The sequence below is a fragment of the Mastigoproctus giganteus genome, chromosome 9 (assembly GCF_048544385.1).
Source record: "Mastigoproctus giganteus isolate SK-2022 chromosome 9, ASM4854438v1, whole genome shotgun sequence".
In the NCBI taxonomy this organism is placed as follows: Eukaryota; Metazoa; Arthropoda; class Arachnida; order Uropygi; family Thelyphonidae; genus Mastigoproctus; species Mastigoproctus giganteus.
In genome coordinates this window covers 114,340,772-114,355,352 of record NC_143583.1, presented here as the reverse complement: position 1 = coordinate 114,355,352, position 14,581 = coordinate 114,340,772, and the positions used below count along the sequence as shown (strand labels likewise).

General features: G+C 32.9%; 1 protein-coding gene across 1 annotated transcript in view; it reads left to right on the top strand.

Annotated features, from left to right (window-relative positions):
* The window catches only part of LOC150080657 (ribosome assembly protein METTL17, mitochondrial-like), a 144,952-nt gene that overhangs the window by 64,030 nt on the left and 66,341 nt on the right, over positions 1-14,581 (top strand). Inside the window, exon 4 of the mRNA XM_090380775.1 lies at positions 8,790-8,904. Within this exon, the coding sequence (XP_090236901.1) occupies positions 8,790-8,904 (115 nt within the window). The remainder of the gene's footprint in view (positions 1-8,789; positions 8,905-14,581) is intronic.

The following is a 14,581-nucleotide window of genomic DNA, read 5'->3' as shown; positions in this document are numbered from 1 at the left end:
ATGAAAGTGTAGTGCGTTTTAATGATTTGAATTGGTAACTAATACAATTTCCATATAAAAATGATCATTTAGAGAGATAAATAGTCTAGTTATATAGCGAAAATTTCAATTTCCGAGGTCTTGGAACGAATTACCAAAAAAAAAAAAAAAACCAATGTGTTATTGGGTTCACGTTATGATATTTTCATGATACGGTGGTGTCTCTGGAACAGATTAATATCATAAAGCGGGGTGCACTGTATTGTATAGCTACATGCGTGGTTTGAAATGCGGTATTTATGAATGTTTAACATTCATTTTTTTGCAATTAATGTTCATATTTTCAATTTTGTTGATACTTAAAAAAAAAAAAAAAACTTGTAAACCGGGAACTCGCAAAGCGGGAACTGCCTGTACCTTGAATAGAAGGGGTGCAAGAATATTTTATTTTCTGATGCCATTGAGGCAATAATAGGTCAGTCAGAAAACTGTTAGCTTGGGGGGAATACACAGACTAATAGATCAACTAGAGCGGCAGGCAGAGGTGTAGGTGATTCTTGCACTGCTTCTATTGGAAAATGCAGCAGCCTGGAAAGCAAGGTGTCAGGGATTTAGCTTGACACCTTGAAAAAAAAAATGCGGTGTCTTGAGATTAGACGCCTTTGGGGAGACTGATTGAGGTGTTTAAAGCTTTGAATGGATTGAGTAGGCTGAATGTTAATGGCATTCTTTCATTTGCTGAGACCGCACATGAGGGGGCATCAATTGAAGTTGAGGAAGGATGTTTGCAAGACAGATGTGTGAAAGTTTGCCTTTAGCCAGCAGGTGGTTTATTGTTGGGACAGGCTTCCATCTGTTGTTGTGGAAGTGGATGGGTTGAATAAATTCAAGGAAGAACTAGACAGATTCTTGGAGGGTAAGGATGGGTAAAGTGCGTGTTTTTTTTTTTTTTTTGTTTTTTTGGCAGATGCTATATAAACTTGCTTTCTTGCATCATTTGCCACTACTACTACTCACAGTTGTAAAATCATGTAGCACCAGTTACAATTAGGTATACTTCTGTTATTCCTATCCCTTAAAAAGTCTTCACAGTGAATGTAGATGACAAATTCAGTTTGTCATCTACATTCATCTGTACAGGATCATCACTATATGTCATTCATATTTATTAGTCCAATATGGTTCATCCATTTCCTTCTAGTGTTAACATAATCTAAGAATTCTTTGCTGCTTTTCTTTGAATTTTTAGCCAAAGACTTCTCACTTTCTTTAGTGACTTGATTGCAGACTAGTTTATACTAATTGAAGATCATTGTGTCTTCTGATAATTTATAATTATACTATTCATTTTTCTTCTCCGCCACTAGACTCATCTGTTCATCTGACATCTGTTTTGGTTTAAACCGTGAACAGTATCTCTTATTTGGTATAAATAGCTATTAGTAGCTACTATGTTTATTTCTCTAAATGCTTCCCAGGTGGATCTTGAAGCGAATTTAAAAAATCTTTTTGACTGCTGTAATTGCCTTTATGAAAGCAAAATGCCTTTCCTTTGCACTTGTCAGTAGTTATCTTTAAGTAAATTCCATATCAATAGATTAATGTCATTGCCACCTAGTGGCTCCTTTGGAAATTCTTATTGCACGAGCAGTCTCTTCTGATAATCAGATCAAGAGTATTGCTTTCTCTTGTTGCCTCTCTAATACACTGGTGTAGAAAACAGTCATCCAATAAACCTAAGAAAGTTCTGCTATATGAGTGACAACTTCCAGTTAATATCTGCTGGGAAGTTAAAGTCCTCATAAGTCTTTCTGATTTGCAGGTCCATTCTGTTTGTCTGTATGTTTATTATGCTGATCATGGTTATTTGGCAAGTAACATATTTGCATTTTGGTTTTTCCAATGTGTATGTTGCACCCAGATGACTTGACATTACACTGCCTTAAATTCTGGATTTTTTTAAAAATTTAGGTACAGCAAATAATATTACAAGATATGGATACTTTCTCTTTAGCAAGTATGTACACTTATATATAATGAATAACGTATTTTAAGGTACAGTTCATTAGCTTATATATCAAGCTGCTCTAGTTATACTGGCAGAAAAAAAAACTTGCACGTATTTGTTATTACATGCAAGTGATTGATGCAATTTATCCATGGTACAGGCAGTTCTCGACTTTACGAGTTAATTTGTTCCTGGCGCGCTCTTGTAAAGTGGGAATTTATTTCCCATAGACATAATGTTAAAAATAGGGGTTATGTTATCAACAATGAAATTAGTTAGCTGATTAGTTTATGTTTAAACAGTGATTGATTTATCCAAAGAAATAAAATGTAGCCTGTAAAATCAAGCAAATTATAATAATAGAGAAATTATTTATGACTTATAAATGTTAAAGAATGTTTATTCATCATCATCATCATCATCATCAACTAAATGCACACTCGTGCATTTAGTTGATGATGAAGTTGATGATTTATCACTCATTATTGGCTCAGCACTCGTTGATTTGCGGTGTTGCCAATTTAGCGGTTTTCCCGCTAGTTTTAGTAGAATTGCTTCAAGTTTGGCGGATTAAAATATGTAATAGCAGATAGCGGATTTTTTAGCAGAAAGAGTATAAATGTAAAAATTTAAAATATGTTTAGCATTTTATATATTTTGGCAATGTAACATTTAAATTAAGAAATATTTAATTTAAGAAATACAAGCGAAGAATCGGTTTTATATTATTTAGGGATTACCCTGAGGAGAACCCCAACAATTTCAATACATAGTTACACTCGCAGTCAAACGACATGACCGTTGGGTCATAACTTTAAATTGTTCAATTAAATCGAAAAATGTGGATACGATATGGGCTCAAGAGTTGAAAAGTGTTGTAAAATTATGTTTTACCTGAGGAAGTTCTTCGCAAAATAGCTACACAAGAAGCATATGATGAGGAAGTATTGAATTTTGACCTTAATTTATATTTTTAGATATTTATTTTATATTAAAAACAGAAAATAAATAACTATTTATATATAATATTTGTTTTTTTTTTTAATCCCTACAAACAAATGAAGGCTTAATGAAATTAAGAGTTGGCAACACTATTAATGGGTGCCATAAAAAAAATAAAAAATATATGCTTTAAAAAGTTAGAAAAAATTTAATAAATAAAAAAATATGGCAAATCAAAAATTCAATTGAAACTTTCAAAATACAAAAAAATTTACCTTTCTAATTTATTTATTTGTAAAATAAGGTAATTAAATAATTTTTCTTTAGAAAATTTTCTTCTAAATAGAAACTCATATAGATAACCTTCTAGTAGACTATTCTATGTTCCAAATTGGTATTTTAATTTTCTTTTGGCATGTAACCAAGTGTTTTCACTATTTTGAGTATGAGCACTTGAATCACCTGGAGAAACAAAATTATAGCGATGAATAACCTCATCATGGGTATAATTAATGTCTCGGTAGAGATCTTTATATGTAGGCCATCCATCACTGATATTTGTACCTGGCAATATTTTCTTTCTTATACACTGGTGTGCAAAACTTAAGGACCAACACTATTTCTAAAGGTTACAACCACAAAATCTTTACTTAAGGTACTTTTTACTGATGAGAGTTGATTCAGTCTTAGTAGCGATTCTGGACGTCAGCTAATCTGGCGAGAGCCAGATTAGCTGACGTCCAGTTGGCACACGGTATCACTCCCCCAAACATCACTGAAAAGGATTGATACTGCAGCTGTGATATGCGTTTGGAAAGTGAGGACATTGTTCGTATGGACTGGCCTGCCCATTCCACCAATCTAAATGCCATCGAACACATATGGGATGCTCTAGAAAGATGTCTAGCGGCACATCCACACCCACCAGAAAATGTTCACCAGCTGAAGATGGCACTAACAGAGGAATGGACGATATTACTGCAAGAACTTATCAACAACATTGTTCTAAGTATGGACAGGTGGTGCAAAGCCTGCATCAACATTAGGGGCTGTCATATCTCCTACTGAGGACTCCCTCTTCCCTTTGTTCCATCTTTGGCAGTGATGCATCTGTATCATGGCAGCCAGTGCCATGTTGCCATTTTTGAATAAAGACCCTCTGTACCGTTTTGCTTCCGTTGTTGTGTCAGTGTTGTTTCCTTCATCATTTTTGTAGGTTCACGAGGTTCCTTTGGTATGCTTTTCTCATATCCAGGCCACTCCTATGAGAAGTGACAGGTGAAAACCTGATTGCTCCTTAAATTGTGCACACCAGTGTATTTGATAATAGAGTTGTTTTATCTCTATTTTCTACCGGAACTAAAAAACATCGTTTGGTAATTCTTTCGAATGCACCAAAAATCCATTGTGTTCCTATTAGTCGTCCTCTATTATATTTTCTTTTGAAAAATTCCGATTCGTCAATTTCAACTTCCATAGGTATTCCATTTTCTGAAATCCCCCCTTGTTGACTATCTGAATAAATTATAGATATGAGATCTCCCTCAGATCTTTGCATTTTTCAATAACAGTGTTTTTATTAATATTTAAATCAAGAGCAATGTGATCTTGAGACCAATCTTGGGACCAGAAGTATAGAAATAATAAATTTTGAGATAACGGTAATCTACTATCATCAAAAAATGATTTATGTCTAATACTCTTTGTTTTATGGCAAGGTTACTTACAACCCCCATCTAAACATATCAGTTTTACATTTACTTTTTGTAAGCCACATTTGAAGATTGCAAACCTCACAAAAAGCTGTATTTTGCAAAATGTGATTTTTTGCCAACCAAGAAATCAAGTGAACAATATTGCTATTGCATAAATTCATCAACTCCGTTAAACAGTAGTTGTTATTTTTGACTTCTTCCTCAGAATAAACTGCATTTGATATGCAATTTGGAAGTTTTTGTATGGACATAGTGTAGGGGTCTTAAAAATTTTTTATGGCACCCATTAATAGGATTTAACCCGAATGAAAATTTAAAAAGTTGGCGGGTTAAGTGTTAAAAAGCGGGAAGTATTATTAAGAGTTGGCAACACTATTGATTTGTTGCACAAGGAGTCGTCTTCCTCAGAAATGCTTGAAGAGGCATTTATTTCCAAGATAATCTTCTCTTTTCTTTATAAATTTCAATAGCATGCATAAGCATTTTTTAACGGAACGCACAAATTGCAACTAACACAATTTGCGCAGAGTAACAACTTTACGAAGCAAAAAAAAAAAAAAAAAAAAAAATAGGAATGAAGAGAAGAATCTGAAAATTTATTTATGTTTTTTATACGATTGAAGATTTCAGTAAAGGGCAAACACATTTCACCATAATAACGTAAAAAACCGCACAATTCCAGCTATCGGTATTTTCGCAAATGCAATAACATTGAGTTTACTACCCGTTTATAATTTCTTGTAGTAACAGGAAAAGCCCAATAAACTGGAAAGTGCAAATTTTTTTTATTGTTTTATGGTCGTGACCACCAGAAATGTGCTTTAGAAAAATATCACAAAGTTGTTCAAAATTGGTTGTTCAATGAAAGTGTAGTGCGTTTAATGATTTTAATTGGTAACTAATACAATTTACACTATAAAAATGACCTTTTGGGGAGTTATATAGAAAAAATTTGAACTTCCAAGGTTGTGGAATGAATTACCAAAAAACAATGTGTTATTGGGTTCACGTTACGATATTTTTGCGATACAATGGTAACAGATTAATATCGTAAAGCGCAGTACACTGTACTGTATAACTATGCACGTAGTTTGAAATGCGGTATTTATGAATGTTTAACATTAATTTTTTGCAATTAATGTTCATATTTTCGATTTTGTTTATACTTGATACTTTGAAAAAAAAAAAAAAAAAAACTCGTAAACCTTGGAACTCGTAAAGCGAAAACTCATAAAGCGAGAACTGCCTGTATAGTTTTTTTTTTTTTTTTTTTCCACATTGACTGAATTATGTAAAATAAGAGATTGGTCATATTCTCCATAATATTAATATAGTATCTCTTGATTAAAACTGATATGTTTATATCTTGTTTAGGAAAACAGGGATTACCTTTATTTTTGATATAGGCTGCTTCTTTTCCAACCAACTCTCCTGCTCCAATGCACTAACAATTCTTTGTGAAAGCAATATAAATTTTACAAAAAAAATGTGAAACATGTTCCCCACTGTCAGAACAGTAGTGTTCAGACCCCTCGGTCTCAATATTGAGTGCTCAACCCCACTTCTGTCTTCAAACACCATACCTCTCCTAGCAAGGAAAACATTATGTAGATTGACATTAAAATTAAAATTTAAAGGTCTAAAAAGCTTAATATCGGGTGATTATTCTCTTCAATTGTTTTCATAATATAGGTCGCCCATTGAACGTAATTTCAAATTTCCCAGGTCGGTGCACCAACCTGCTGCTACTGTTTTGGTGGCATTGGTTGCAGCATCAGCTGTTGGCGCGAACTCGTAAACACTGGCCAGCCATTCCCACTTGTTTTTCTGAATTTATTATTATTATAACCTGCTCACATTTAGCCCCAGCCATGGTTCCAATGTGTAAAGGAAGTGCTTCTCATGGTGTAAAGTGCAAACACTGTACATTGTCCACAACAGATAAAGTTAAACTTCTGAAAAAACTCGACTGCAGTGTGTTCTGGGAGAAGTTTAACTCTACTTAATTGTAAATTCCAGCAGTTTCTCTCGGTTCCTCTTATTTTAGTAATTTTCTTTTAGCCATTCCTTTTTGAGATTTTTTTTTTACAACACACTTGTACAAACTTTCGGAAAAACAGAACACAATATGATGGATAATACAGCGTGCTAATGAACTTGTTTTCATAAAATCTCTAACAATACTGACAAACTTATTGCAGCGTTTGAGAGTTTATTTTATCGCAATTAGTTTTATTGCAGCGCTCCCCACACGTCAATAAACTAATCAAACGAATTTCATATGTATGCCGTAATAGCGTCACACATATGTGGCCGACATGGCTTCTCAAGAAATTTAGTAACCTACTGGGCCACATATATGCAACATAAAAAAAAAAGTCTCTCTCTTTTTTTTTTTTTTATATTAGTATTAGTATTAGTATTATACTAATACTAATATAAAAAAAAAATATATAGGACATTACAATATTTACACTGACATTACAATATTTATTTTAGAATTACTAATCAAATTATTTTCTAAATATTTTTTTGGCCCCTGGGGAATTTTTTTCTTAAACTAGCTTGGCAGTCAATGTGTTAAAGGTAGTAGGAGGTGGTTAGCTGTTGGGTAAACTGTATGTGCTAAAATAACCACCGGTGATCCGGCACCCCACAGGTCCCAGCACTGCCGGATTAGTGATGGTCGACCTGTATAATAGAATATAGGAATTATTGAGCTCTTAATAGCTCTCTATTATCAAAAATATCTTGTTTAGATACTTTAAACCTATTTAAATTGAAACGTTTTGGTCTCTTGAACTTCAGATTAATCAGGTTTTACTGTCTCTTTCTCATTTATATGATGAGGATACTTTTTTTTTTTTTTTTTTTTTTTCCTAAAGGCCTATACGTGCAATTGTGATTGTCATTACAGAAAAGAAGATTTAAATCTAAAAATTTCAGGAAGAAATTATGAAATTTGCACTCATGGGCAAAGGTAAGATGCTGACAAAATCTGCACTTCTCAAATATTCACTTTGCAGACTTCCCACAGTTTGGGAGTGTGCTTGTGGAGAGGGGGGGGCTTTAATCCAAGGGTGTGAAAGAAGCCTTAAATCTGGATTGTAGTTTAAAACAGGAGATAATGGCCAACACAGTAATAAACACTCCACACTGCATTGTTTATTTTTCTTAATTTGGATTAATTTAATATTTTGACAATAAATTTAACTGCTCAGCCATTTTGGAATTCTTTGTGGCCTTCCATAGTAAAATGACATAATTTCAACAAATTAAAACTTTCATAACATTACTGTGCAGAGGTAATACAGATGTAGCTTGAGTAGTCGTGAGAAAGAGTGCAGTAGCACATGCCATTTGAGCAGACTTTCAAGCTTGTGTGACTACTAAATACAATTCATAATTTATTATAAATCTTCTAATGTGGTAGTCATGCCGGAGTATAAACAAGAAAATCTTCCTAAGACACAGTGAAATTCATGGTGTTCTTAGGAAGAATATGTAGTGTCTTGCTCTGCAGTATTACTGAAGTTTTAATTTGTTGAATTGTGTTTTATGTGGAAGGATGCAAAGACCTCCGAAACTCCTGTGAAATTAATGTGTTGTTAAAATATTAAATTAATCTAAATTATGAAAAAAAAAAAAAAACAATGTCGTGTGGCATTACTTACTAAATTATATTTCAATTCATAATAAAATTTTTTCAGATACCATTTAAACAGATGACTAAAGCCTTTCATGTAATGTGAAAATCATCATGAATATAAGTTGAATCAAATGATTAGATGTTGATATATAATCAAATTATAAATTAGATACAATAGCCAAAAAATTGTTTTTAGGCCATTAATATCCTTTGTCTTATATGTTGCTGACAACATAATTATTTTTAGTTTGAGAATGGCAGAATTTAGCATAAAAGAGATATATATTCTCTTTTATGCTAAATTCTCTGCTCAAATAGATTCTCTTTCTCTGCACTTTGAGTTTAGTTTATATGTTATGGGTATTAAATTATAATAAAAAGCAATTTTTCATTGTAAAACTCCTCATTTTTATTCTTGTTATTAAACTTTACATTTTTTCCCATTATGATAAAATTTGGATTCATAAACCAATGATAATGTAAATTTTGCCAACAGATGAAACTGATATTTCAGTCTTGAACGAAGATGACAAGAAAAAAAATTTAGAAAAAAGAAAAAATAAACTTCTTAGGAAACTTAAAAGTAATGTCTATAACTGGAAGCCTGTACAGTAAGTTTATTTTCAACACTCTAGTTTTCCACATAAGAATATTATAAGAAGTTTACTTTTCTTTGATTTTTGTATAATTCATGAGTCTCCACAGTACAATTTATATGAAATGTGAAAAAATTCCTAACATATTAGCATAATCATTATTGCTGTTTTGCTAGTGGTTGTCAGCAAGCAAGGCTGCAGCCAGCAGTTGCTCATAGTTGTTCAAAAAAGTAAAAGCAGCAAAAATTAAGTGGTTATTTATAGGGACACTTTTGTTGGGTGCCTCCAAATGAATATCAGTAGCCGATAATAAAGGCATGAGTTGGGCTTGGTTTTAACTTTCTAACTAAAATTTTAACTTTCCTGTGTTATAAACTTTCTTTAACTACAAGTGAAGTCCAATGAATAAAAGACATATTTTATTAAAAGTACAGTAATGGTCACATTTGTCATAATGAAAACTATTAATTTATAAATTAACTATTAATTAAAATATTATAAAATTTGATATTATTAACTTCTAAAATGTTGCCTTGTTTGGTTAAAAATATTTTTTCTATACTTATTAGTGTTAAATATGCCTTTTATTCCCATCATTGTTACTTCACACAAGTTTTTTGTGAAAGCAGACTTGATACATAAGTGACCACCAGAAGGCACTTAAAAAAAAAAAGTGCTAAAGAGAGAAGAGAAACTATTAAATGGATATGTTATTAACTACATTATTAAGGGAATTTTAAATTGGAAGGAAAATGTTTCTGTAAGTAAAAGTTATTCCATATCTGTTAAAAAAAATGGAAGGAAAGCTTTTCTGGATTTCTGGAATTGTATACAAGCTAATTTAAATTCAGGAAACTTTTGCTTTTTAGAATTTAGAAAAATATGAAATTTTCATTCTTTGATGACAGTTGAAACATGGAATACTGAAATAAAATGTTTTATTAGTAAGAATCTTCTCTCAAGTAAAAATATGTTATCAAAGTTATTCTAAAAAATCACATGTGGGAGAAAATTTGTTTCCTTCATACAATTAGCATCCAGAAAAAAAAGTTAACTTTTCTTTTTGAACATAAAATGCAAAATTTGTTTTAAATTTAACTGCTATTTAAATTTAACTAAAAATAATAAATGCTTATACAGTGAAACTTCTCCTAACGGACACCTCTCGTTAACGGACATCTCTCTACAACGGACATTTTCAAATTCCCCAATTCACCTCCATTGGTTTTAACGTGTTTGCAGCTTCTGTCTAGCGGATATTCTCTCTAACGGACGCGGACAGGCAATCTGCACTGTTTCGTTTAGATTAGCACTTAATTTGATCTCCCCATAACGGACAGCGGGCGAGCTCACGGCCCTTTTTCTAGAAACGTTTCTTCCACGTATTGCCTCAATCGTGTGTTTATTTTCTATTTCCAATTCTCTGAATTTTATCAAGGTTTACATCGCGGTTCTAAACCCTTTTTCAAGAATTTTAAGGCACGTGTAAAACTTTTGATGAATTTGGTGTGTGCAGGGGAGGGGAATATGGTCGGCCTTTCGTCTTTTCAGTTTCAGTTTTGCTCAGTGTCGTGTGAAGTGCACAATGTCTTTTCTTAAACATTTAACTTTAAAAGATAAAGTCAAACTCATTAATGCGTATGATCGGCAAAAAAATAGTGTTCGCAATCTAGCTGCAAAATTCAAAATCGGGAAGACGGAGGTAAGCGACATCCTAAAGAAAAAAAATGAACTGCTCAAAACAATTTTGGCAACACTGAAATGATCAGGTTCAAAAATCATTCCCGAAAACTGTTGGACTTCAAATTTGTCGCGCACGTGCTAAAAAAATTCCCATTAATGGGCCTATTATTAGGGAAAAGGCTTTGGAGGTTGCGAAATCTATGGGAGTAAACGAGCTCAAAGCTTCTGTGGGATGGCTAGACAAGTTCAAAACTCGGCATAAAATTTCTTGGAAAACTGTAAGTGGTGAAGGTGGATCTGTTGATACTGGGGTTGTAACAGAGTGTACTGTCAAATTGGAAGATTTATGTTGTGATATTGAAGCTAAGGATATTTACAACTGTGACGAAACAGGGTTGTTTTTATAAAGCTCTTCCTGAAAAAACAATGAGTCTTAAAAATGAAAAGTGCCAGGGCGGAAAAATTTCTAAGTAACACTTGACTATACTATTGTGTACAAATATGCTGGGAGACTTTGAATAACCTCTTGTTATAGGAAACCCACAAAATCCTCGTTGTTTCAAGGGCATAAAGTTGAATCTTTTGGATGTTGACTGGAAGTCTAATAAAAAAGCGTGGATGACACGAGATATGAGCGAATGGATAAGTCACTTTAACCAAAACATGATTCGTCAAAACAGAAAAATTATTCTTTTCATGGATAATGCTGGATCTGACCCGCACATTGAATTGTCCAACATTCAAATAATTTTTCTGCCATCAAACACATCTGCAGAGTGTCAGCCCTTGGATCAAAGGATAATAAAAAATTTTAAACTTCACTACAGAAAACGTGTTTTAAGACATCTCATTGCAAACATGAACGATGTAACATGTGCGAGTGACCTTGCAAAGAAAATCAGCATCCTAGATGCGATTCAGTGGATTTCCTCTTCAGTAAACGCAATTAGAAAACAAACTGTCGTGAACTGTTTTGTAAAGTCTGGCTTCTCAAACGCAAAAATTGAAGTTGTGAACAGCAATGTGGAGCACCAAGAAGAACAAGAACTTCAACATCTATTGATAATGTACGATACTTCCGCTACAAGTGACCCTGGCTACAAAGATATAGACTCAAACCTCACTACAGAAGATGGTGCTCTAGATATCAACGACATTATCATCGATATTTTTCAAGAAGTTCCTCATGAGGATGAAGAAATGGAAGGAGGTCATTCTGTCGAAGAACATATTAACGACAAACCACCGATGAAAACAGAAGAAGCGTTCATACAAATCAATCATTTAAAAATGTTTTTCACCGCTGAAGAAGATACTGAAGGACTTTCGATGGTTTCTTCACTCCAAACAAATGTTGAAAACAAAATTATCAGCCGGAAGAAGGTGCAGAAGAAAATAAGTGATTACTGTATGTATTTTTCTTAAGATAAAGTCATAATATGCATAGCACAATTGTATGTATATTATTTACAAAAATATTGTTCAAAATCTGTATATATTTTAATTTAATTTTACATTAAATGTTTAACGATTTTTCTTTATTTCTTGTGTATGTAATTGTATATTATTTACAAAAATATTGTTCAAAATCTATATATATTTTAATTTAATTTTACATTAAATGTTTAACGATTTTTCTTTCTTTCTTTTTTTTTTTCTCCCTCAGACTTCTTGTTAGCGGACACTTCTCTCTAACGGACACATTTTCGTTCCCCATGGCTGTCCGTTAAAGGGAAGTTTCACTGTATACCAAATTTACTTTGTAATGCTATGTAACTAGGGCTTGCAAACCGGTTTTATAAACCGGTTAAATCCGGTTTTCATATTGAGTTGTTAAAACCGAAACTGAGCTTATAAAACCGGATTCGAATATTTTCTTAGTTAGCCCTCGAATATAGTTTTTTGTTTCACACATTGTCTTTTGTGTGTTCGTTTGTCTGGATCGTTCAACTGCTTTATGTTTTAAACATGTTTTTTATTTTATTTTATGTTTAGGTACGAATTTCATGGGCAAGTGGCCCAAATTTGGAGGGATACCTTTTATCTTCCCACCTGTATCATGGCACGATGCAGGTGTACTCATTTACGACTGAGTGAGTCGGAGCGATAGCGTAAAAGAAAATGCTCAACATTTCTCCGTTCTATCTATCTTGTTCGCCAGGCAAGTTGGGGAACGCGCCTTATTGATGGTTAGAAACAGATTCGCTGAATATTGCATCAAATTTCAATCGTAGAAAGTTTTTTGCTTCTTTATTCCTATTAAATTTGCGATCAAATGTTCTCCAAAAAGCAGCTTCACCAAATTTAGCTTTTATGTAATTTTGAAAATACAGTAGATTTAATTGGGGAAAAAAAATTGCGAGTAAATAAATAAAAAATTTCTTTTGTGAAAATTTTGAAACTTGCCTCGTTTAGACTCTTCATTCAGTGCTTGCTGGAGTGACGCATAGTATTGTGCCTTTGTTATCTTCAATATTTTTATTTAAAATTGTCGGTGATATAAATTCCTACTAATTAATATTTATTACTCTTAATATGTCTAAGATGAAATCAAATGTATGGAATTATTTTGCTCGAAAAAGCAAAGATGAAGCACAATGTTCCAAATGTCAGAAGATAATGAAGTCGTCTGGAGGATCTACATCATCTTTAATGTTGCATTTAAAAAAAATGCATCAGATTGACATTAAACAAGATAACAGTGAACCTCCCGTAAAAATGGTAAGAACATTAGAAAACTTTATCGTTAAAAAATCTATGGAAGAAGAGATTTCAAAATTAGCTACTTTAGATGGATTTTCTTTTAATTCAATTGCCAAGAGTGAGTTTATACAATCAAGCCTTCACCTTCAGAGAAATAAATACGATAAATTACCACCAGCCTCAGTGAATGGAATTAAAAATATGGTTCTGAATTATTATAAAACTAAGAAAGAAGAACTCATTCAGCATTTCAAAAATTCATTGGTTTTGGGTGCACGGTATTCATTGACTCTAGACGAATATACAAAATAAAAGGTATATGAATATAAATGTGCATTCAAAAGACAATCGTTGGTCGTTAGGTCTTATTGAGATTAATGGTTCACTTGATAGCAGAAGAACTGAGCAAATTGTGAATGGATACTTGAAGGAATTTGGTTTGAACATGGATGAAGATATTGTTGCCTGCACCACCGATGGAGCAGCAATGATGATTAAGTTTGTCAAGCAAATTACGCCTAATCATCAACAATGTATAGCCCATTGTATACATCTGTCAGTTATAGATGTACTTTATGAAAAAGCAATCGATTATGGTACCACAGTCTCTGAGTCTCCCAAAGACAATGAAGAAAATGAAAATAATGAGGAAAGTAGTGATGATGAAGAAGTTAAAGAAAGCCAGCAAGGCATGCTTTATCAAACCGACTTTACCGATGAGCTCATTTATTTCTTCAATCCAATGGCCAATATTGCACAAACTATTAACAAAGTCAGAAAAATTTGCAAGCTTTTTCGAAAATCGCCTACCAAAAATGATATATTACAAAATTTTGTTAAAGCAAAAATTAATGGGAAAGAATATAAACTTATATTAGATTGCAAGACTATATGGGATAGCACATTCTATATGATTGAGAGATTTTTGAAATTGAAAAATTGCGTTCCAAATGCTCTATGTGCAGTAATGTCAACTGAAGTTGTCTAACGATGCCTGGAGAACACTTGAATTGCTATGTGAAACTTTGCAACCAGTTGAAATGATTCTGAAGGCTATAACCTCAGAAGATACAGACTTACTTAAAGCAGAGTCTTCAATAGAATTTCTGCTTGCTAAGCTTGATACAGCAGAAAACCCATATGCTTTAAAGTTTCACCAACGCCTTTTGCAGCGTTACAATGTCAGACGAAATTGCCAAACTGTGGCTTTGCTGAGCTATCTACACAACTTCAAAAAGTGTAGGAAAGAAGATTCAGGTTCAAGAATTTTTGATTTTCCAAGTAAGCAAGTTTTGAAAAAGCATGC